General features: G+C 51.0%; 2 protein-coding genes across 2 annotated transcripts; both read left to right on the forward strand.

Annotated features, from left to right (window-relative positions):
* The first annotated feature begins 1997 nt into the window (after positions 1-1997).
* On the forward strand, positions 1998-4678 carry IQCF1 (IQ motif containing F1). Its single transcript, XM_066244287.1, has 4 exons — positions 1998-2027; positions 3218-3328; positions 3472-3534; positions 4235-4678. Exons 1-4 carry the CDS (start codon positions 1998-2000, stop codon positions 4676-4678), a joined length of 648 nt encoding a protein of 215 aa, XP_066100384.1.
* A 16586-nt stretch (positions 4679-21264) lies between these two features.
* Positions 21265-21690, forward strand: LOC136314622 (IQ domain-containing protein F5-like). Its single transcript, XM_066245717.1, has one exon. The coding sequence runs from the start codon at positions 21265-21267 to the stop codon at positions 21688-21690; it is 426 nt and encodes a 141-aa protein (XP_066101814.1).
* The last annotated feature ends 558 nt before the right edge of the window (positions 21691-22248 follow it).

Raw genomic sequence — 22248 nt, forward strand, 5'->3', positions numbered from 1 at the left:
ATCGAACCCGGGACCCCTTGCACGCCAGGCCGACGCTCTACCACTGAGCCAACTGGCCAGGGCGATATTTTTATTTTTTAATGGTGTTGTCTCTGAATGTAGAATTCTAGGTCCCCCCCCCCTCGACTTTCTTTAGCTCTTTACATGTTCTTCCATTTTCTTCTGACTTCCATTGTTTCTAATAACAAGTCATCTGTCATGTTAGTTTGTCTTACCCTAAATCTAATGCAACCTTTTTATCTGGTTTTTAAAGGTTTTTAAAAATCTTTTTCAGCAATTTCACTGTTGTGCCTGTATGTGCTCTTATTTATATTTATCATGCTTCTATAATTTCTGACTTGCCTTTGAGCTTAATAACCTCCTTTTTCTTCTTTGTTACCCTATCCACTGAATTATTTATTTTGTATATTATATTTTTCAGTTTTGGAGTTTCTACTTGTTTTTGTCCTGTTTTTTAGAGTTAGCAGTTGTCTGCTGAAACCCTCCATTTCACCACTCATTTTGTCTGGCTTTTCCTCTAATTCTTTGTTCATTGTATCCATATTTATATATTAGTTACTTTAATTTTCATTTATTGAGTTTAGAGAGAGAAGAAGGGAGCGAGAGAGGTAGGAGGAGAGAGAAGAAGGGAGAAAGAGAGAGGAAGAGACAGAAACCTGGATCTGTTCCTGTATGTGCCCTGACCAGGGATCGAGCCAGCAACCTTGGTGTATCAGGACGATGCTATAACCAACTGAGCAATCTGGCCAGGGCTCATATTAGTTATTTTAAATTCTCATCTGCTAGTTCCAACATGAGCCTATGAGCCACTACTGTTGATTAAAAAAAAAAAAAAAAAAAGTTTGGCCCTGGCCAGTTGGCTCAGCGGTAGAGCGTCGGCCTGGCGTGCGGAGGACCCGGGTTCGATTCCTGGCCAGGGCACACAGGAGAAGCGCCCATTTGCTTCTCCACCCCCATCCCCTCCTTCCTCTCTGTCTCTCTCTTCCTCTCCCGCAGCCAAGGCTCCATTGGAGCGGGGATGGCCCGGGCACTGGGGATGGCTCCTTGGCCTCTGCCCCGGGTGCTAGAGTGGCTCTGGTCGCGGCAGAGCGACGCCCCGGAGGGGCAGAGCATCGCCCCTGGGTGGGCAGAGCGTCGCCCCTGGTGGGCGTGCTGGGTGGATCCCGGTCGGGCGCATGTGAGAGTCTGTCTGACTGTCTCTCCCCGTTTCCAGCTTCAGAAAAATACAAAAAAAAAAAGTTTGAGGGAGAGAGATAGAAACATAAATTTCTTGTCCACTTGTTTATGTATTCATTGTTTTTTTTAAGTGTTTTTTTTTTTTAATTTACTCATTTTAAAAAGGAGAGAGAGAGAAGGGGGGAGGATCAGGAAGTATCAACTCCCACATGTGCCTTGACCAGGCAAGCCCAGAGTTTTGAACCAGCAACCTCAGCGTTCCAGGTTGACACTTTATCCACTGCGCCACCACAGGTCAGGCCTGTATTCATTGGTTGATGTTTTTGTTTTTTTTTTTTTTAATTTTTTTTAAATTTATTTATTCATTTTAGAGAGGAGAGAGAGAGAGAGAGAGAGAAAGGGAGGAGGAGCAGGAAGCATCAACTCCCATATGTGCCTTGACCAGACAAGTGCAGGTTTCAAACCGGCGACCTCAGTGTTCCAGGTCAACACTTTATCCACTGCGCCACCACAGGTCAGGCTGGTTGATGTTTATATGTGCCTTAACCAGGGGTCCAGCCCACAACCATGGTGGGTTGGGATCACTTTCCAATCAACTGGAATGTCAGAAGTGCTACACGGCCAGGGCACTTCTATTGATTTTTCCCTTTTGATTGTAGGTCACATTTCCCTACTTTCCTTGTGTCTCATTTTAAAAATTCTCTGCCAAATACTGTGGATAAAAGCAGTAGAGACTGAGGGAAGTCATTTTTCAATTAATTAAGAGTTCAGTTGGGTTGGGACTGGATCGCGACTTTAGTTCTCATCTATCTCGGATTCAAATGTCTTCAGTGGACAGGAGCAGGCAGGAGGTGGGGAGGTCCCCACCTAGTGTCTAGGGTCTTGTGCTAGTGTCTTGTGCATGTTTCAGAGCCAAGTGGTTGCCCTTCAATTATTCTGACTGTGGCCTTGAGTCCCTCAGGGGCAGAAGAAAGCAGGAGAGCACTTGAGCCCATTGGAACCTGAAATGGGTGCAAGCTGATCATGGGGACCTCAGAGCTCTTTGGGCATTATCTGGATGGGTAGGGAAGTCAGCTCTCGTCTCTTAAGGTAACCATTGGTGGCAGTGTGGTGTATATCCCTTTCTCCTTTATATATGCATTTATACCATATAATTCTGTATCTTGATAGTTTGTATTATTTTTTTAAATATTTTTATTCATTTTTTTAGAGAGGAGAGAGAGAGGGAGAGAGAGAGACAGAGAAGGGGGAGGAACTGGAAGCATCAACTCCCATAAACCAGGCAAGCCCAGGGTTTCGAACCGGCGACCTCAGCATTTCCAGGTCGACGCTTTATCCACCGCGCCACCACAGGTCAGGCGATAGTTTGTATTATGTATCTTGATGGTTTTATTTATTTACTTAAATGGGCTCATGGTGATCTTCAACTTTTTTCACTTGTAAATACATCTTGGATACACTTCCATATCAGTAGAGATAGATCTAATTCATTATTTTAACAGTGATATGGTATTCTATAGTATAAATGGACTACAAACCATTAGATCCAGATCCCCATTATACCAATTGGGGATACTAACAATAACTGACTGTCTTTGTACATCTTTATCTCAATGGGCCACTATTTCTGGTATCTTGCCTTTGTAGTTAGGGCTTTGGCCATTTCTAGAAGAAAAGAATGAACAGACTTTTGTCTTTTCCTTGGAGGGAGCCGGACAATTGGGAGCCATCCTGGGTCCCGAGTCATAGCTGCCTTTTATGACATCAGAGGTCTCTCCCTTAATTCTCTCTACCCATGCCATAGCGAGAGCAACAGACCTGAGGGGACTTGAACCATCTACACCCAATCCATGCGGGACCAATGGTAAGAGACAGACACACAGGCTGGTTAGGGATGTCCCTGTAGATCTCACAAGATGAGGGGACACCCTGACATCTGAATACTCTAGGAAGCTGAGGGAGCTGTAGAGACGTGGGATAGGGAATGGAGAGGGAGGGAGAGCAGCCTCACCCTTGCCTTTCCCCTAACTGCTGATGGCAGGAGACGGATCAGCCTGAAGTAACTGCTGTACCTGCTAAAGGTGAGCCTCGGCATAAAAAGAAGCCCGCGGGTTCATCCTTAGCATCACAGACCTCAGAGAAGAAAGTCGAGGTAAGGGAAGCCCTGGCGTGGATGTGTCTGTCTGGCCCATGTGACACCCTAGCGCTTGTGGTGAGTGTCTTTTGCGTGGTCCAGAGCTAAATACGGGAATAAACTGATTCTCGTCTGCCAGCTTTCCCCATTTCTTTTTTCAGGCTGACAATGCAAGTGGTGTTGAGGTGAAGATAGTGGATAATGCTAAACAGAGACCCCGAGAAGTATGACCCTCCCAGATCTGCAGGGTGGGGGCTGTATTTGTGGAATGGAATGGCCAACATATGGGAAGATGGGCTTGGTCAATTGTAATTGTGTGTGTGTGTGTGTGTGTGTGTGTGTGTTTGAGCCTGTGCATGTATGTTTAAGATTTAAAGTATGAAAGTCAAAAAGAGTAAGGATGGGGAAGAGATGGAGAGGCAGAGCTCTGGCGTGGAGGAAACTTTTGGTACTCTGGCATGCAGAGGAGGAGAGCATGTTGTGGATTGGGGCTGGAGTCAGATGAAAGGGCAGAATTAACAAAGATGCCACTTCTCCAACGGGTGGGGCCTGAAGGGAAGTGTCCTGGGTCCTGGCAAGGGAAACATGGTAATCCTTTGACCCGTATGTAGGTCATGGTGCTCTTGCCGTAGGCTGGCCAACATGATTCATATAAAACTGGGTAGTCAGGGCAGATGTAACCCCATTTTGTAGATAGGGACTCTGAGATTCAGAGCTCAATGTGTCCATGTCAGTTAAGCAGGGAGGGACAGAGACAGGATGTTTACTTGGCCTTCTGGGTCCACTCAGTGCCCTGCCCAGTGTTCCTGAGGCTCAGAAGAAGGGGTGATTATTGATAGGGAGTCAGGGTCCCTTCTTGGCAAACCATCGGCCTGAAGTGGATGGGGGAGCCTGCTCTGAATGTCTTCTCTTTTTTCTTGCAAGAACCCAGAAAACCAAAATAAGCCCCCTCCTAGTAATCCGGGAGTCGTAAAGATCCAAGCCTGGTGGCGGGGAGTCCAGGTGCGCAGGAGACTGTTCTATGCGGCCCTCAGTGCTTTGATCATTCAGCGCTGGTGGAGACAGATTCTGCTGACGGAGCTGGAGAAGAGGCGGCGGATGGTGCTGGAAACCTTTACCCGGAAGGAGTGGGCGGCTGTCAAGCTGCAGTCCTGGGTCCGCATGTGGCGCGTCCGGCTGCGCTACTGCCGTTTGCTGCACGCCGCTCGGATCATCCAGGCCTATTGGAGGTGTCGCTCCTGCACTTCCGAGGGCTTCATCAAGGGCCAGTACAGAGTCACGGCCAACCAGCTGCATCTCGAGCTCGAGATCGTGCTGGGCTCGGAGCCTTGCATTGTGTCGGAGTGTATTCCCCTCCCAATAAAGTAGCAAAGCGGTCTTTTCCCAGCCTCTCTGTTGGACAGGCTCCAGGAAGTCAGGACAGATGATGTCAGACACTTAGCATCCCGTGTACTATCTCTGAGGAGTTGGCAAGGGTTGTTTGACCCTAAAGTCAGAGGAGAAGGGTTTTCAACCCTTGTACCGACTGAGCAGAGACTGGGATGGATTGGCAATGTCTGCATAGGTAAGAAAGTTGGGGCAAAAGATCTGCCATGTCTGCCAAGTAAGTCATTCATTTTTGGTCTCTGTGGTGCATGTGTCCAAGGTTGTTTACAGGGAGGCCTTGAGGGTGTGTGGTTGGTAATGGCCATGCAGCACGTGGTTTTTTGTTTGTTTCTTTTCTTTTTAGGGAGAGAGAGAGAGGAAGAGGGACAGACAGACAGGAAGGGAGAGAGATGAGAAGCATCAAATCATAGTTGTGGCATCTTAGTTTTTCGTTGATTGCTTTCTCATATGAGCCTTGACCAGGGGGTTCTAGCCAAGCCAGTGACCCCTTGCTTAAGCCAGCAACCTTGGGCTTCAAGCCAGTGACCATGAAGTCATGTATACGATCCCATGCTCAAGCCGGTGACCCCATGCTCAAGCTGGTGAACCCGTGATCAAGCCGGGGACCCAGGTTTCAACCTGAGTCCTCAGCATCCCAGGCTAATTCTCTATCCACTTCAAGCAGCAGCACGTCTGCCAGAAATTAGCTGCCCCACAATGCACAAGGCTGGATCTTTGGAAATGGCTCTCGCTGCGGGAATAGTAGACAGGTCACATTCCACGGATGGGGGGGGGGTGAGAAGTCTAGGACATGGTCACCTAGTGGTCACATCCTCTCGATGACCTCCTCCAGCAGCTCCCTACCCACCTGGGGGCTGTAGCCTCATACTTGGCCTCGAAGTCAGAATCTGATACCCAGACTGGGAGTTGTGGAGTGCTCAGTGTAAGGTATTTTCCCCGCCGAGGAAGAAAGAAGGGCGTAGCCATGAAATGTGGAACAGCAAAAGCTTTATTTAGTAGAGCGCTTCTCGGACGAGGTTCTCTGGTCCGTGAGATGGGGGCCAGAGAAGTCACGCAGATTTTTCTGCTTCAGGGTAATTTATAGCATCTGTAGGGTGTTTGGGTTAATATGAGGGCAAAATTTCATTGGCTGACAGTCGTTCTTTTTCAAAGGGCTCCTGGGAAGTTTCTTTTGGTGTGCATGGGTGTGGGCGGTTCCAGCCAAAGTTCCCGGGCCTGGTTCCTCACGTGACCTTCCCCCATTGCCAACCAACCTCACATTCCGACCTTTTATGTTAGATAGGGGCGCCGCTATTCATGTGACTACTTCCTGCTGGTGAGGGGCGTTGTGGGGAAGGGAGGTTGGAAGGTGGTGGCTCTGAGGGGAGTCGCGTATATGGATGTAGGGGAATCTGGTTGACCGTGACTCGAGAAACCATGCGGAGGCGGCCCTGTAGGAATCTAAAAAAGAGGAGCAAATATAAGTAATATGCTAATAATTAGAAGAGGATCTAGGATAGGGGCAGCCCAGGTGGGGATGGGTGGCTGCCCCAGGAGTTAAGCGGATTGTAGGAGAAGAGAGCCTTGTGCAGTTTCTCTGCAGACAGTGGAGGACCCCGATGCTTTCTTCCATTGGGCCAGTCTCATTGAACAGCATTGCTCCCTGCTTCAGCTCACTCTGGTGGCAGGTTCCCGGTGGGAGGGACAGGAGCAATGGGGGATCTGCAGGGCCCAACCTTTTGGTGAGCCGGAGACGGGTGGGGCCCAGTGGTTCCGACTGCCAGCGGTCCTGCGTGGGGGCAAGCTTGAGGCGAGAGACATGGTACCAAGGTGTTTGCCCAGGAGCTTGGCTGCAGTAGGAGTAGTCAGTATTACCATATGGGGTCCCGTCCACCTGGGCTGTAGGGAGCCGGGCTGGAGCTCCCTCAGAAGAACTTTGTCTCTTGGTTGGAGGGGGACCGCTGGGTGTGCTTCATCTGGACCCCCCATGGGAGGAAGGGTCCGGTCCACATGTTTGTTCTCTGAGAAGATGGCGGAGTAAAGACAGAAAGGGGAGGTAGGTGGCAAGAGGAGGGGGGTTTGGCTAAGAGAGCAAAATTGGGACTTCAATGTCGAAAGAAGCCTATTAGATCGAGGAAAGAAAGAGTGAGAAACTCTGAAGGAGTGCAAAAAAGGGGATTCCGTCCAAACTGCATGTCAGGAGTGGTGTGCAAAGGAGAAAAGAAGGGGTCCCATCCACTCCCATAACCGAGACCTGTGAGGGAACTAGAGGTCCAGAGTGTGATGGCAAAACAGAAGGTAGCCCCCATGTCCACAAGAAATGAGATGGACTTACCTGCTACCTGCAGCATTACCCTGCACTCGGTGAGGGTGATGGGGGTCTCTGAGTCTGGGCCGTGTCAGTCGTCCATGAGGCCTAGGAATACGAGCAGTGGGCCCGCCTGGCTGGCCAGGCCTCCCATTTGGGTGGCTTGTCCTCCTCATAGAGGTGCGAGAAAAAGCCTGTTGCCCAAAAGGGGCAATCACTCTGCCAGTGACCGGGCTGCTTGCAGTTAGGACAGGGTTCAGTGGGCAGCCGTGGGCAGGGGCACTGCTGGGACCAGTGACCCTCCTTGCCTCATTAAAAGCAAGCTCCTGATGGGATTCCTCTTTGTGGCCCGGACTTGGGTTGTGCACCTCCTATGCCTTGCCCCTGTTGCTCTGCCGGCCTCAGGGCTGCCACAAGAGCCTGGGTTTGGAGCGTTACCTTTCTCTGCATTTGGTCCTGACGAGCAGCCTCGGCCTGTTCCTCCCGACCATTAAAAGCCTTAAATGCCATGTTCATCAGGTCTTGGAGAGGGGTTTGGGGGCTGAGAATAAGAAGGGGGGGCTCCTGGGGAGCCCGGCACCCAGATCCAGCTGGAAATGCTGGAGCCAGAGGCAGAACAAGGCCAGGCCTTCCTGCAAGAAGATTGGGTTTGGGGCGTGGGGTCAGGAGTCCTGCAAACTGGCGTGAGGGCCAATGGCTGGTGGAGGAGGGCCTGATGGGGGAGGGGCTTAAGAACACAGCAGAGAAGGGAGGGGCTTCTGGGTGGCAGGGGAGAGGGCTTCCTGGAGGGAAGAGACTTGAGTGGAAGAGGTCTGCAGAGGGACAAAAGAGGGACGCCCCGGGGGTCGGGCAGGAGGGGGACAGAGTTGGGGGGTGGTGAAGGAGGAAAGATCAGGAGTGGAGGGTTTAGGTGAAGTTTCTTTGGCCAAAAAGGGCCTATGCCGGGGAGCAGGCAGCACAAAGATTAGAACGGGAGTGCAAATACTAGAAGCCCTGAATGTGAGGGATCTCTAACCAGTTCCCAGTTCTTTGGCAATAGTTAAATTGACGAGGGTGTTAAAATCGAAAGTCCCTTCAGGAGGCCACCTGGTCCAATTATCCAGTAGTTCTGTGGCCTAGCCACAGTGGAGAAGAAGAACAGTTCCTTCTTCTTTAGGGAGGGAGAGATTTTGGGTAAGGCACTCCAGGAGTGTTTTAGAGTCAGGTTTAGATTCCTGTGCCTCTATGGCCGCCCTCAGTCCTCGGAGTGATCAGAGATGAGAATTGGTGTCCCGCAACTCAAGCTCTGGCCACTGGATGGTTAGGTAGAGTGGGTGTGTCCGGGACATCTCCACAGGCACACATGCACTCGGAACAGATAAGAGGTCCCTGACACAGCTGCGATTACGGACAGGGAGTCTCGGCAGAAAGAACTGAGGGGAGGCTGGAGGCAGGGGACTTACCGCACTGTGTGCTGAAGTGGGTGGAAAGTCGGAGGTCCTGGTTCTTCCTCAGAAGGGGAGGGGAGAGGAGCAGGCCCCAGCAGGCTTCAAACTCCTCCCGGGTTTCGGCACCAAATGTAAGGTATTTTTCCCGTGGAGGAAGAAAGAAGGGCATAGCCACGAAGTGTGGAACAGCAAAAGCTCTATTTAGCAGAGCGCTTCCCGGACGAGGTTCTCTGGTCCGCAAGACGGGGTCAGAGAAGTCGTGTGGATTTTTCCCCTTCGGGGTAATTTGTAGCGTCTGTAGGGTGGTCAGGTTAATATGACCGGGTGAAATTTCATTGGCTGACAGACAGTCATTCTTTTTCAAAGGGCTCCTGGGTAGTTTCTTTTGGCGCACATGGGTGTGGGCGGTTTCAGCCAAAGTTCCCGGGCCTGGTTCCTCACGTGATCTTCCCCCATTGCCAACCGACCTCATACTCAGCCCCGGTCCTCACTCCTCCTCACACCCTGTCTCTCACCCTCCCACCCCAAATGGAGGCTGCAGTCATTCTCACAGCTGATCGGCGTGGGAGCTCCATCAGCGTGTGGATGGGGAAGGCATTCCGATGCTAGCCAAGCCCTCTGGGGAGCGCCGGGCCCTGGGTAGAGAAGGCTCAGCTGGGTCCTCCTCTTCTCTATGCGGGCTGGTCCAGGCAGCTGTGACCTCAGACAGTCCTGTGCTGTGCAGAGCTGCCACCTGGGGTGGGATTGGGGCCTAGGTGATGATAAAGGGTCAATTAAGAGTTCAAGGTTAGGCTGTCCCTCTGCCCATCTGGGCACTACTATCCATGGTTCCTACAGAGAAAGAGGAGTCTGGGACCCTGTGTCGATCTCCATCAAGGTTCCAAGCTCAGAAGCGTGTGGTCTGGCCTGGCTCCACCTGCTCCACCCCGGCCCGCTGGTCCCTCCGCACACGGAGCTGCCGAGGTGCTGCCAGAGGTCTCAGGCTCCAGCTCTGTCTCGCACTGGGGTGTGAGCTCTGTATTTCCTGCTGTCCTGCATGTCCTGCCCCTTGTTTCATTTAGGTCCTGGCCTCTTCCTCTTGCTCTGAAGGATTTCTGTCTCCTCCCTCCCTGAGTCCCTTTTTCTCTTGTGTTTAGTGTCTCAGAGTAAAGAGCTAGGAATTTGGGCCCTGGCTGGTTGGCTCAGTGGTAGAATGTTGGCCTAGTGTGTAGATGTTCTGGGTTTGATTCCCGGTCAGGGCACACGGGAGAAGTGACCACCTGCTTCTCCACCCCAACTCCCTCCCTGTCTCTCTCTGTCACTATTTCTCTCTCTCTCTCTCTTTTCCGTCTGCAACCATGGCTCAATTGGTTCAAGTGCATCAGCCCCAGATAGGAGTTGTTGGGTGGATCCTAGCTAGGGCGCATGTGGGCGTCTGTTTCTCTATCTCCCCTCCTCTACTTGGCAAAAAAGGAAAAAGAGGAAAAAAAAGCCAGGACTTTGGAGGCAGACCTCCCTAGGTCAGAACCCGGCTCCCACTCATTGCCATGAGGCCGTGTATATGTCATTCCCTGGGCCCCCACCAAAGCCCCAGTTTCCTGAGCTGTGAAATTAGACGAATGACCCTCACTTCTCAATGTGAATGTCAACTAGCATCAACTTTAGCACCAGCCACAAGGCAAGGCAAGAGGTCACACCACTAACCTTAAAAGCTGCTGCCAGAAAATTTGGGGCAGCCCCACAGAGCACATTGAGGTGTGCTTCTCATGATCGAGGTACTGCTGGTCCCAGGCCCTCTTGGTAAGGACAGGGGTGAGGAATCCATGTTTGCGCGCACACACATTATTCATGTCCATCGTCTATCAGTATTAAAATGTATGAGCTCAGTGGTAGAGCATCGACCCGGTGTGTGGAAGTCCCAGATTCAATTCTGAGTCAGGGCACACAGGAGAAGCGCCCATCTGCTTCTCCACCCTTCTCCCTCTCCTTCCTCTCTGTCTCTCTCTTCCCCTCCCACAGCCAAGGCTCCACTGGAGCAGAGTTGGCCCGGGGTGCTGAGGATGGCTCCATGGCCTCTGCCTCAGGCTCTAGAATGGCTCCAGTTTCAATGGGGCAACAGTCCAGATGGGTAGAGCATCGCTCCCTGGTGGGCATGCCGGGTGGATCTCTGTCGGGCACATGCAGGAGTCTGTCTCTCTGCTTCCCCACTTCTCACTTCAGAAAAATACAAAAAAAAAAAAAAAAAAAAGTATGAGTTCACATTGATGCCTCCAAGTGCAATCTACAAATTCATTCCAGTTTCTCATATTTCTACCTCCAATTTCCAAGAGAAATGGTCCTTGGTAAATTTTCTCCTATCCTCCTTAATAGATTTTCTCACTTTCTTTCCCCTGTATGTAACCATCTTTCCCATGCTGCCGCCAGCCTCTCTCCCACACAGACACCGTCCCACCCTGCTTAGTCTCGACACCTGGCTGTGCCAGGACCCACCTCCTGCAGCTCACGTCCCAGGTTTCCGCATGGGTCTCAGTCCTGTGCGCAGGCTCCTCTCGCCCAACATGGGCTGACGTGAGATGTGGTGGTGCCCTCTACAGCGATCCCTGCTGTGCGCAAGTTATGACTCTACCACTCAGGAGGCCCTCTCCACCCGCCCCGGGTGTGACACCTGTTACCGCCATGACCTTGGACCGCCGTGTTTGAAGCCCTCCTCACCCTGGGTGAGGAGGAGACATCTTAGTCATGCCAGGACAAACCGTCCTTAAAAGGAGCCACTTATGGCTCGGTTGGTTAGTTAGAACAGTGGTCCCCAACCCCCAAGCCACGGACCGGTACTGGTCCATGGGCCATTTGTTACCGATCCTCAGAGAAAGAGTAAATAACTTACATTATTTCTGTTTTATTTATATTTAAGTCTGAATGTTTTATTTTTTAAAAATGACCAGATTCCCTCTGTTACATCTGTCTAAGACTCACTCTTGAAGCTTGTTTCGGTCACGTGATGCATTTACCGTCCCACCCTAAAGGCCGGTCCGTGAAAATATTTTCTGACATTAAACCAGTCCATGGCCCAAAAAAGGTTGGGGACCACTGGGTCAGAGCATCACCCTGGAGCTCAGAGGTTGCCAGTTTGATCCCCAGTCAGGGCACATACAGAGACATCGGTGTTCCTGTCTCTCTCTCTTCCTTTCTCTAAAAAACCAATAAAGTAAACATCAAAAAAATAAACACTGTACACCTAGGTTACACTAAATTTATAAAACAACATGAGATTAAATCAAACAGAAGAAAAAGATGCCATCAGGAAATGTAGTAAAACAGCCTGACCAGGCGGTGGCGCAGTGGATAGAGCATCGGACTGGGACATGGAGGACCCCGGTTTGAAACCCTGAGGTCGCCAGCTTGAGCGTGGGTTCATCTGGTTTGAGCAAGGGGTCACTTGCCCTGCTGTAGCCCCACCCTGCCCGCGGTTAAGGCACATGTTAGAAAGCAATCAATGAATAACTAAGGTGCTGCAACGAAGAATTGATGCTTCTCATTTCTCTCCCTTCCTGTCTGTCTCTCTCTCTGTCTCTGTCACACACACAAGAAACATAAAAGAAAGAAAGAAATGTAGTAAACAGGAGCAGTGTGATGCTGAGGTCAGCGTACTGTTTTCTAAGCTATGCTTTCTTCATAAGTAGAAAGATTACACTGTGAAGTAATGTACTAAGTATAGTAAATGCATACATCGCAACACGGTGAGCTGCTGCCAGGATCCAGCGCTGTGCGCTGGACGTAACTGCAGGGGCCGTGGTTTTACAGGCCTGGCCTTGCAGTAGGTTTGTCCACACCCACACTGCCACAGACACAGGAGTCGTGTGCTTCACCATGACGTTATGATGGTGGCTACCATGTCACTAGGTGATAGGAATTGTTCAGTTCCGTTGAATCTTATGGGACCACCATCGGATATGCGGTCTGTCATTGACCCAAAGGTTGTTCCGTGGCTCATGGCTGTCTAAAGATGTGACATTTGGGCTCAGTGAAGGGCAATTCAGAACTCTGCGTTGCCTGTTGAGGCTGCACCGAGCTGCACGGTCTTTCCTTCCACCCTTTCCCGCTCCCACCCCCACAGGCGCTGACCCCAAAGGACACCCCCGGGTAAACATCCTGAATGTTCAACTCTCCTGAAGAACCCAAACTGAAATGATGGATGCTGAGAAAGCAGGTAACGAGCTGGGTTCTGAAGCAGTGGCACCACCTGGCTGACCATGGGGCTCCAGTAGGGAGGCGAGTGGGGTCCCGGGGCCTGGGGGCCCGGGCATAAGGTGAGGGCTTGCATGTAAACGCTCTCTTAGGTGGTGAACTGGAGTCGTGTATAGAAGGTGGGGCATGCACTGCTGCTGTGACAGAGCAAGTAGTTAAAGGTATGGGGGAATCAGCCCTGGCTGGTTGGCTCAGTAGTAGAGCATCAGCCCAGCGTGTGGAAGTCCCAGGTTTGGTTCCCAGCCAGGGCACACAGGAGAAGCACCCATCTGCTTCTCCACCCCTCCCCCTCTCCTTCCTCTCTGTCTCTCTCTTCCCCTCCCGCAGCCAAGGCTCCACTGGAGCAAAGTTGGCCTGGGCACTGAGGATGGCTCCATGGCCTTTGCCTCAGGCACTAGAATGACTCCGGCTGAAATGGAGCAATGCCCTCTAGTGGGCATGCCTGGTGAATCCCAGTTGGGCACAGGCGGGAGTCTGGCTCTCTGCCCCCTACTTCTGTCTTCAGAAAAAAAAAAAAATAGCCTGACCTGTGGTGGCGCAGTGGATAAAGCGTCAACCTGGAAATGCTGAGGTCGCCGGTTCAAAACCCTGGGCTTGCCTGGTCAAGGCACATGGGAGTTGATGCTTCCAGCTCCTCCCCCCTGTCTCTCTCTCCTCTCTCTCTCTCTCTCCTCTCTAAAATGAATAAATAAAAGAAAAAATATATATATAAATATATATATATAATATATATAAATAAATATATATATATAAAGATATTAAAGGTATGGGGGAATCAACTGCAAAGATTTGGATCACTGCAAAGGTTTGGATCGCTGTTTCTGTGTCCCACTGAAGCTCTAGAACAAGATAACCACAGGCTTTTAGAGCAAGTAATAGTCAATTAAAACCCAAGTGTGAAAGCCAGAGGGCCTTGTTGGTAGCATATCAAGAAGCTCTCATCTACACTGGAAGGGCAGAGAAAGCTGAGGGGCAGGCCCAGGCCTTAAGCATCAGAGTGGCCCACCTCTTAGGAAGGTTAAACTCTCCACCATGGCGAGATGCTTTGCCCAGGTCAGAGCAGGAGAAAGAATGAAACTGTGACACATGGGCTGGGACCATTTGAGTTGATGGCTTCCAAAACTTGAATTCCCAGGTCCCCCTGAACCCTTTGAGTCTGAAGAAGCATTGCGGTCCTTCCTAAGCTCATGAATGGCAATTGGGAACAGGCAATGGGAAGCCGAAGATGCAAGCTACGTAGCAGGTAACCTAGACTCTGAAGCAACCCACCCCTGTTGTACCACCATCACCCCTCTCAGCTCCTACTGTGCGCTGCTGGGGGCACCCCGGGACCAGCCGACATAGAGGAAAATGTCCGAGCCTGATTTACGGATTGTTAAGCTTAGTACAGTTATGCCATCCCAATCTAGAAAGCTGCTGAATCGAGCATCACTCGAAGGTAGCCTTGGAGGGAAGTGGTGAGGGGCGTCCTCTCAGTGGGCAGACTGTGCACCTGCTCTGTGTGGAAAGAGAGGTGGTCCTGGGTAGGTTCCTTATGGACTTTCCAGCAGTGGTGAATGGCTTCCAGGTCAGCTTCCTGAAAACAATGATGATCAATAGTGACTACCCACAAGCTTTCAGTACTTTATATATTCATACACTTCATAAATTTGTCCAACTAACCCCCCCCCCTTTTTTTTTTTGAGCTCCACACATATATATTTTCACTGCCATTGGTTTGATCACATCTTAGCAGATTCCACTTCAGGGGGTCCTGAATGACTGTTTTCTCAACTTCTTAAACAAATATTTGCATTTTGTTTCATGCAGACTACTCCCGACGCCTAAATTCTTCAGTCACTCCAAACTTGGCAGTCACCCCCTTCAATGAGCAACAGCTGAACCGCATCGGTGACATCTGCCAACTCATTCAAGAGCCAAGGAAAACCACTTGAAATCAGTTGGCTTGTTTTTAATTGACTATTGATTTTATTGCCAACCAACGTCTTCGACTCTTGGCAGGGCTATTCTTATTGAAAGGCTAATAGTGTTAAGTTTATCTTCTCCGGACACCCCCCCCCCCCCCCCCCCCCGCTACAATTAAACATGATTTAATTAACTCACCACTAGCAAACGTCTTTCCTCGCTTGCCTAACAAATGAGCAGTTTGGAAACTGCTGGCAGACTCATTTCCATTTTTTATGCAAAGATATTCTGCTGGGAAGTGATTTGAAGTTTAAAGTGTCTGTGTTTTATGTTCATTGCTCTCTGGTGAGTGAGGGATATGGTGGATTGCTTGCTTACTCTGGTAATGAGGATGCATCATAATCGAATTCTCTTTAGCACAGCTAAAGTGTCATTGCATGAGGAAGGCAAAGCGTTGCCATTGTCTTGAAAGCGAGACATTTAAAGTCCATTTCCCCCCTCCTTTCTTGTTTTGACATGATGGATAGACACTGGTAATAGAAAATAAGTCACGGCACGGCAACGTGTATAGTGCTCAAAACTCCCGATGATTTGCCTTGTGCAGACCGCCACGAGCGGCTGGCAGACCGGGGTCTTCTGTGGGCCAGACTCTGTCTTCTATTGGCTTATACTATGTTCCCCAAAACAGACTCACTCGCCTGACCAGGTGGTGGTGCAGTGGATAGAGCGTCGGACTGGGATGCGGAAGGACCCAGGTTCGAGACCCCGAGGTCTCCAGCTTGAGCGTGGGCTCATCTAGTTTGAGCAAAAGCTCACCAGCTTGAACCCAAGGTCGCTGGCTCCAGCAAGGGTTGCTCGGTCTGCTGAAGGCCCGTGGTCAAGGCACATGTGAGAAAGCAATCAATGAACAACTAAGAAGTCGCAATGCACAACGAGAAACTGATGATTGATGCTTCTCATCTCTCTCTGTTCCTGTCTGTCTGTCCTTGTCTATCTCTGCCTCTGTAAAAAAAAAAAAAAAACAACCAAAAAAAAAACCCAGACTCACTCACTCTGAGAGGAGAGCTGCACGCTCTGGTAAGGAAGCGGGGAATGCAGTAGTGGGCCAGGGGAAATGCTGACTTAGAATGTAGTTACAGCAGAGCTTAGCCAGGCTGGAGTGGCTGCTTCAGAACTGTTGTAAATTCAGGCGAGGAGAGTTGGCCTTTATATTCAACTGTCCGCGTTTGCTAGGGCTGACTTGACAAAGTACTGTAAACGCTTGGCTTGGGACAGCTCTGGGGAACGCAAGTCCCTATCAGAGCGTCGGCAGGGCGGACCTCTCTCAGCTTTTGCGCGGCCTCTGGCGCTCTGTCGGCCAGTCTCTGGCGTCCCTTGGCTTATAGATGGCATCGCCCCGATCCTCCTCCTTCATACAGCCCTCTCCCCACGTCTTCTCTCTGTGCACACTGGCGTCTGTGTCCACATTTTTCCTTTTTTTTTTTCTTTCTTTTTTTCTGAAGCTGGAAACGGGGAGAGACAGACTCCCGCATGCGCCCGACCAGGATCCACTCAGCACGCCCACCAGGGGGCGACGCTCTGCCCACCAGGGGGCGATGCTCTGCCCCTCCGGGGTGTCGCTCTGTTGCGACCAGAGCCACTCTAGCGCCTGGGGCAGAGGCCAAGGAGCCATCCCCAGCGCCCGGGCCATCTTTGCTCCAATGGAGCCTCGGCTGCGGGAGGGGGAGAGACAGAGAGGAAGGAGAGGGGGCGGGGTGGAGAAGCAGATGGGCGCTTCTCCTGTGTGCCCTGGCCGGGAATCGAACCCAGGACCTCTGCACGCCAGGCCGACGCTCTACCACTGAGCCAACCGGCCAGGGCCCACATTTTTCCTTTTTATAAGGACACTCATCGTACAGGATTAAGGACCCATGCTAATCACCTCATCTTAACTTGACTACAAAACTCTTGCAAAAACTCCATTTCCAAAGAAGGTTCCAGTTTGCGGTCCTGGGGTTAGGACTTCAATATATCATTTTTTGGGAAGGGGACACAATTCAACCCATAACACCAATCAGAAGCCAATTACTGGCTGCAGGGTTTACCTTAGGAGAGACATAACCTTGACCAGATCTCTTCCTTATGGCCAAAGGCAGTTCCCAGTGTAGGTTACAGCAGTGACCCAGCAGTAGCCAAGATCATAACAGCTAAGAAGAGAGGATCCTTCTGTATAGCTGCATAACCACTACACACCCTTTATGTCACTCAGATCTACTTGCTTCCCATGGTAAATTTTCACCATTTAAGAATAGCTTTTTGGCCCTGGCCGGTTGGCTCAGCAGATAGAGTGTTAGCCCGTCGTGTGGACATCCCAGGTTCTATCCCCGGTCAGGGCACACAAGAGAAGTGATGTGACCATCTGCTTTTCTCCCCCTCTCTCTCCTCCTTCTCTCCTATTTCCCTTCCTGCAGCCAGTGGCTAAATTGGTTTGAATGTCAGCCCCAGGCACTGACGGAAGCTTGGTTGGTCCAAGTGTGTCGGCCTCTGGTGCTAAAAATAGCTCAGTTGATTTGAGCATTGGCCCCAGACAGGGGTTGCTGGGTGGATCCTGGTTGGGCGCATGTGGGAGTCTGTCTCTCTGTCTTCCTTCCTCTCACTTAAAAAAAAAAATAATAGCTTCTTCAGTATTCATGTTGGTCTGAGATGGTCCTGGTGGGATTCAAGGCCCCGGCAACCCCAACCCCCATCTCCAGGGTCACCACATTCACTGACATCCCAGCCCCTGGGCCTCTTTCCTATCTGAGTCCCCCTCCATCTGGGCCCCAGATCCCTTGTTCCCCTGGGCTCCATGTGGGGTCTTTCATGTGCCCTTGGAGCACAGGGACTTGATTTGTCACCTACTAACTCAAACACACCTGTCCAACCAAAACATAGAACATCTCCTTATCCCTCAGGTTCCGGTCCCACCACAGCGTCCAGGCTACCATGGCTCTGTCCCCAGTGATGCCAGATGTCCTTTCTGTGGCACGTGGTTCACACAATGTGCCCTCTTCAGAGTCTGTCTTCTTTCGCTTAGCTAATTGTTAGAAGTTCAGGATGGAGGCTTCTTGTATTTTTTTTTTCTGAAAACAACAAGAATTAGAAGCATTAGGAAAGCATGTTGAATGCCGGAGTCCATGGCACGCAGCGGTTCCGAGCACTTCACTGTACCCCTTTATTTCTCCCATTCCCCAACTTACTCCCGTCTTCCCCACCCCTCCCCCCATTAACGTCACACTGACACCTACCTGCAGCCTTCAGCGCCTCCTTCTCATCTATCTCCCCACAACTCCACACTGGCCAACCCCAGATTCACTCTACACACTGCAGATGTGTTCCTCAGGGACCCCTGGAGCTGTGACCCTGAGAGAGGGACAGGTCTCGTGATGACCAGGGGGGTCAGAGGCTGAGAGCAGACAGAGATGGACACTCACCCATTTCCTGACCTATCTTGAGGCCCTCGGGGGAAACAGGAGGACAGGAGAGTACTTGAGATCACTTGAGCCTGAGCTGTGGGGGTCCTGGCCGGCCCTGGGGGCTTCGTGGGTGTTCTGGCCTGCCTGTGTGGGCCCTGCTTTTCCGGGTGCCTGGCCGCTGGGTGACCTACAGACAGACAGGAGCAGGACGTCCGGCCATGGCAGGGAGTTGACTCGGTTCCCCCAGAACTGCTAGTCTCATCACAGATGATTATTGCAAATTTTTGTGTATATTTTTCTTATCCCCACATAATGCCTTCACAACACATGAGTTTAAATATATGCTTATATTGAGTTCATCTTGATTTCCTGAATTTGCTTATCTTGCTAAATTTTTTACACCATTTATATCAGTACACACAGAGCATACCACTGTTATTAGGTATGTATGCCATTGTTTAAACAAATTAAAATTATTATTTTTTTAAGGTGAGAGGAGGGGAGGCAAAGACAGACTCCCACGTGCGACCTGACCGGGATCCACCCGGCAAGCCCACTAGGGGGCGATGCTCTGCCCATCTGAGGCATTGCTCCTTTGCTTGCAACTGAACCATTTTAGTGCCTGAGGTGGAGGCAATGGAACCATCCTTAGCACCCGGGGCCAACTCGCTCAAACCGCTTGAGCCATGGCTGTGGGAGGGGAAGAGAGAGAGAGAAAGAGGAAGAAGGGTGGAGAAGCAGATGGTCGCTTCTCCTGTGTGCCCTGACTGGGAATTGATCCTGGGACATCCACACGCCAGGCTGATGCTCTACTGCTGAGCCAACCAGGCAGAACAAATTGAAATTCATTGAATAAATGCCAACAAGCCTTTAACGAGTATCATCATATACCTTTGTGTCAGTGGGTCAGTATTTGGAACATTCTTTTTTCTTTTTCTTCTGAAGTGAGAAGTGGGGAGGCAGACAGACAGACTCCTGCATGCGCCTGGCCGGGATCCACCTGGCATGTCCACCAAGGGGCGATGCTCTGCCCATCAGGAGTGTTGCTCAGCTGCAATCTGAGCAATTCTAGCACCTGAGGAGGAGGCCATAGAGCCGTCCTCAGTGCCCAGACCAACTTTGCTCCAATGGAGCTCTGGCTGCGGGAGGGGAAGAGAGAGAGAGAGGAAGGAGGGGGGGAAAGGGTGGAGAAGCAGATGGTCACTTCTCCTGTGTGTCATGACCGGGAATCGAACCTGGGACTTCCACACTCCAGGCTGATGATCCACTGTTGAGCCAACCAGCCAGGACAAATTGAAATTCATTGAATAAATACCAACCAACCTTTAATGAGAATCATTATATACTCTTGTGTCAGTGGGTCAGTATTTGGGACATTCTTTATAGCCAAAACTCTGGCCACTCTGCTAGGAAAGAAAGGACAGGTGTTGTAGGTGTTCCTTAGAAGGGGCTCTACTATTGGGAAGTGTCCTGGTGTCTGAGTCATAGGTACCCTTGTGACATCATGGCTCTCCCCACCTCCTCTCTTGCCTCCAGAGCTGTGGCTGGCGGAGGACAGACCTGAGGGTGATGGGAACATCTAGCTCCCGACCATGGGTAATTTAAGGCAGAGCTGAGACCATTTGACCACCCACCTCTGTAAGAGTCAGATCCACCCAAGCTTTCTGGGAGAGAAGTGCATTTCTTTCCTTTGTAAAGTGATGAGAAAGAGAGAGAGGGAGGGAGGAGGGAGATGAGAAGCATCAACTTGTAGCTGCTTCACTTTAGTTGTTCATTGATTGCTTTCTCATACGTGCCTTGACTAGGGGTGGGGGGCTCAAGCTGAGCCAGTGACCCCTTGCTCAAGTCAGTGACCTGGGGCTCAAGCCAGTGGCCTTGGGACCATGTCAATGATCTCACACTCAAGCTAGCAACCCTGCACTCAAGCTGACGAGCCCGTGCTCAAGCTGGCGACCTGGGGGATTAGAGTTGGGGACCTCAGCATCCCAGGTTGATGCTCTATCCACTGCGCCACCACGGGTCAGGTAGTGCATTTCTAGTAGTTACTTTAGGGTGGGGTCCCTCCTTCACGCCTGAGGTCCTAGGAAAGGCCAGGAAGCTGAGTGTGGGGTGGACTTAGCACCTAGTGATGAGAGGACACTTTTACTTTCGCCCATGTTTTTCTCTCTAGACTTTAATTAGAGATGATAGAAAACCTTCCAAATTATTATAAAAAAATAACGATGAAGCCACATTGATTGAACAAAGCTTGAAGGAGAAAACTCTAGAAGGGACTCCACCTACACCCCCCACCCTCATGGGTAGATGGGTCCCGAAACTCCTGTGTTGGGAAGTCTTGTGATATCTCTGATACTCGTGGTCCAGTGGTGGCCCAAAGGTCTGGGAGCATGTAATTTATTGTCTAGAAGTGCTTCTAAGGATGCCAGTGAGGCAAAGGAGCACTTGCCAACTTTACACCAGGGCAAGAAGCATAAACCCAGGGCGTGCCAGGCCGGCCAGGGTGAATGGTCACCGTGCACAGAGCTGGAACGAACAGGGATTGCCCCTGCTTTGCTTGTCCTTTTCCCTCATTTCCTCCTTGGGCTGAGAGGTGTGGGTGTGGCCAAAGTGCAGGGGTTGTTCCAAGGAGTGTGAATCCAGACCACACAGGGTCCAGAAGTGTGTGTGTGTGTTTGTGTGTGTGTGTGTGTGTACACACACAGAACTTTGTACTGATGTGTTAACTGGTGTTTAAGCTCTTAATCAAGTGTGGGAGGTGGAGGACTCTTTTAATACTGTGATGAGGCGGAGGGAGATGGCGGGTTGTGGGTTAACCTGAAGTCAGAGGTGAGAGGGGCAGGGGATGCCCCCCTTCAATCAGGTGGAAGGGTCTGAGGGGAAGAGACATGGATCTCAGGTAGGCGGTCAGGTCCCGGTGAAACTCCGGGCTGTCTCACCTCTCCATCACGGCGTATCTTGCTGTGGGCGGGCCCTCCAGGTCCACGTAAAATGGGTGAAAACGGGGTGAGGCTGCGAGTGCAGGCCTAGCTCCATTTTACAAGTGGGGACCCAGAGGTGCAGGGGGCGGGGGGATGTGTCCCATGTCCATTCATCAGAAAGTGGCAGAGGCCGGGCCACTTACTAGGTTTCCTGGGTCTAGCCTTTGCCAACTGCTCTTCTGAACAGCCAGAGGAAGGAGTCGTTGTTGAAAAAGGATCAGGGCCCCTTCCTGGCACACTTTAGGGCCAAAATGTGTGAGTTTCCTAAATGTCCCGTTTCTCCTTACAAGGTACCAAAAGAGTTAAGATCATGATGCTGCCAGAGGAAGCGGCCGCTGTGCCTATCCAGGCCTGGTGGCGGGGCACCCTGGTGCGCAGGGCGCTGCTGCACGCTGCGCTCAGAGCATGCGTCATTCAGCACTGGTGGAGGCAGGTGCTGGCGAATCGGCGGGAGAAGCAGCGGCGGGCGGTCCTCGACTTCTCTGTGCGGCAACTGTGGGCCGTGGTCCGGCTGCAGTCCTGGGTCCGCATGTGGCGCGTCCGCCGCTGTTACTGGCGGGTGCTCCACGCGGCGCGCATCATCCAGGCCTACTGGCGCTGGCATTGTTGCCATACCCGCGGTTTTATTCAGGGCCTTTATCACATGAAAGAAAACCAGCTGATTCTTCAACTCGAAATCTCTCTGGGTCCACAGATTTGCAGAACGCAACAATGCACACCCCTTCCAATAAAAGAATGATCAGGTCTGCAACATCTGTGTCCCCAGCTCTGTCAGATCCATTTCAAAGAGGTCGTCGAGCTAATGATGGCAAATACTAGGCACCTCATAATGGGTTCTGAGGAAGTGGCAGGGCATGTTGGGGGTCCTGTGTCGAGGAGGATTCTGAGAGCCTGGTGCTGGATGAGCAGGGCCGGTGATCGATTAGCAATGTCTGCCGTGGTTAGGCGAGTTGGGGCCACCAAGGCAGTCAACCCCAGGGCACTTCTTCCCAGTGCCTTTATATAAATGGCCTGCAGCAAGTATCAATAGTTTTGCAGCATGGAGTCCTGCTTATCTTTAGCTCCCCTCTCCACAATATTTAAAATATACTATTTTGAAAATGGTTGTTAAATATACATGACATAAAATTCACCAATCAAACCACTTTAAGTAAACAGCTGGGTGGCATTAAATAGATTCACTTTGTTGTGATACTATCACCACCATCCACCTCTGGAAATTTATTCATCTTGCAATATTGCAACTCTAGGCCCTGGCCAGTGTGCTCAGTGGTAGAGCGTCGACCTGGTGTGCAGG

The sequence above is a fragment of the Saccopteryx bilineata genome, chromosome 10 (genome assembly GCF_036850765.1).
Source record: "Saccopteryx bilineata isolate mSacBil1 chromosome 10, mSacBil1_pri_phased_curated, whole genome shotgun sequence".
Taxonomy (NCBI): domain Eukaryota; kingdom Metazoa; phylum Chordata; class Mammalia; order Chiroptera; family Emballonuridae; genus Saccopteryx; species Saccopteryx bilineata.

Coding starts and splice junctions, on each gene's coding strand:
- IQCF1 (XM_066244287.1), top strand. CDS start 1,998: ATGTCTTCAGTGGACAGGAGCAGGCAGGAG. Junction 2,028..3,217: donor TGGACAGGAGCAGGCAGGAG/GTGGGGAGGTCC, acceptor TGCTGATGGCAG/GAGACGGATCAGCCTGAAGT. Junction 3,329..3,471: donor CCTCAGAGAAGAAAGTCGAG/GTAAGGGAAGCC, acceptor TTCTTTTTTCAG/GCTGACAATGCAAGTGGTGT.
- LOC136314622 (XM_066245717.1), top strand. CDS start 21,265: ATGCTGCCAGAGGAAGCGGCCGCTGTGCCTATCCAGGCCTGGTGGCGG.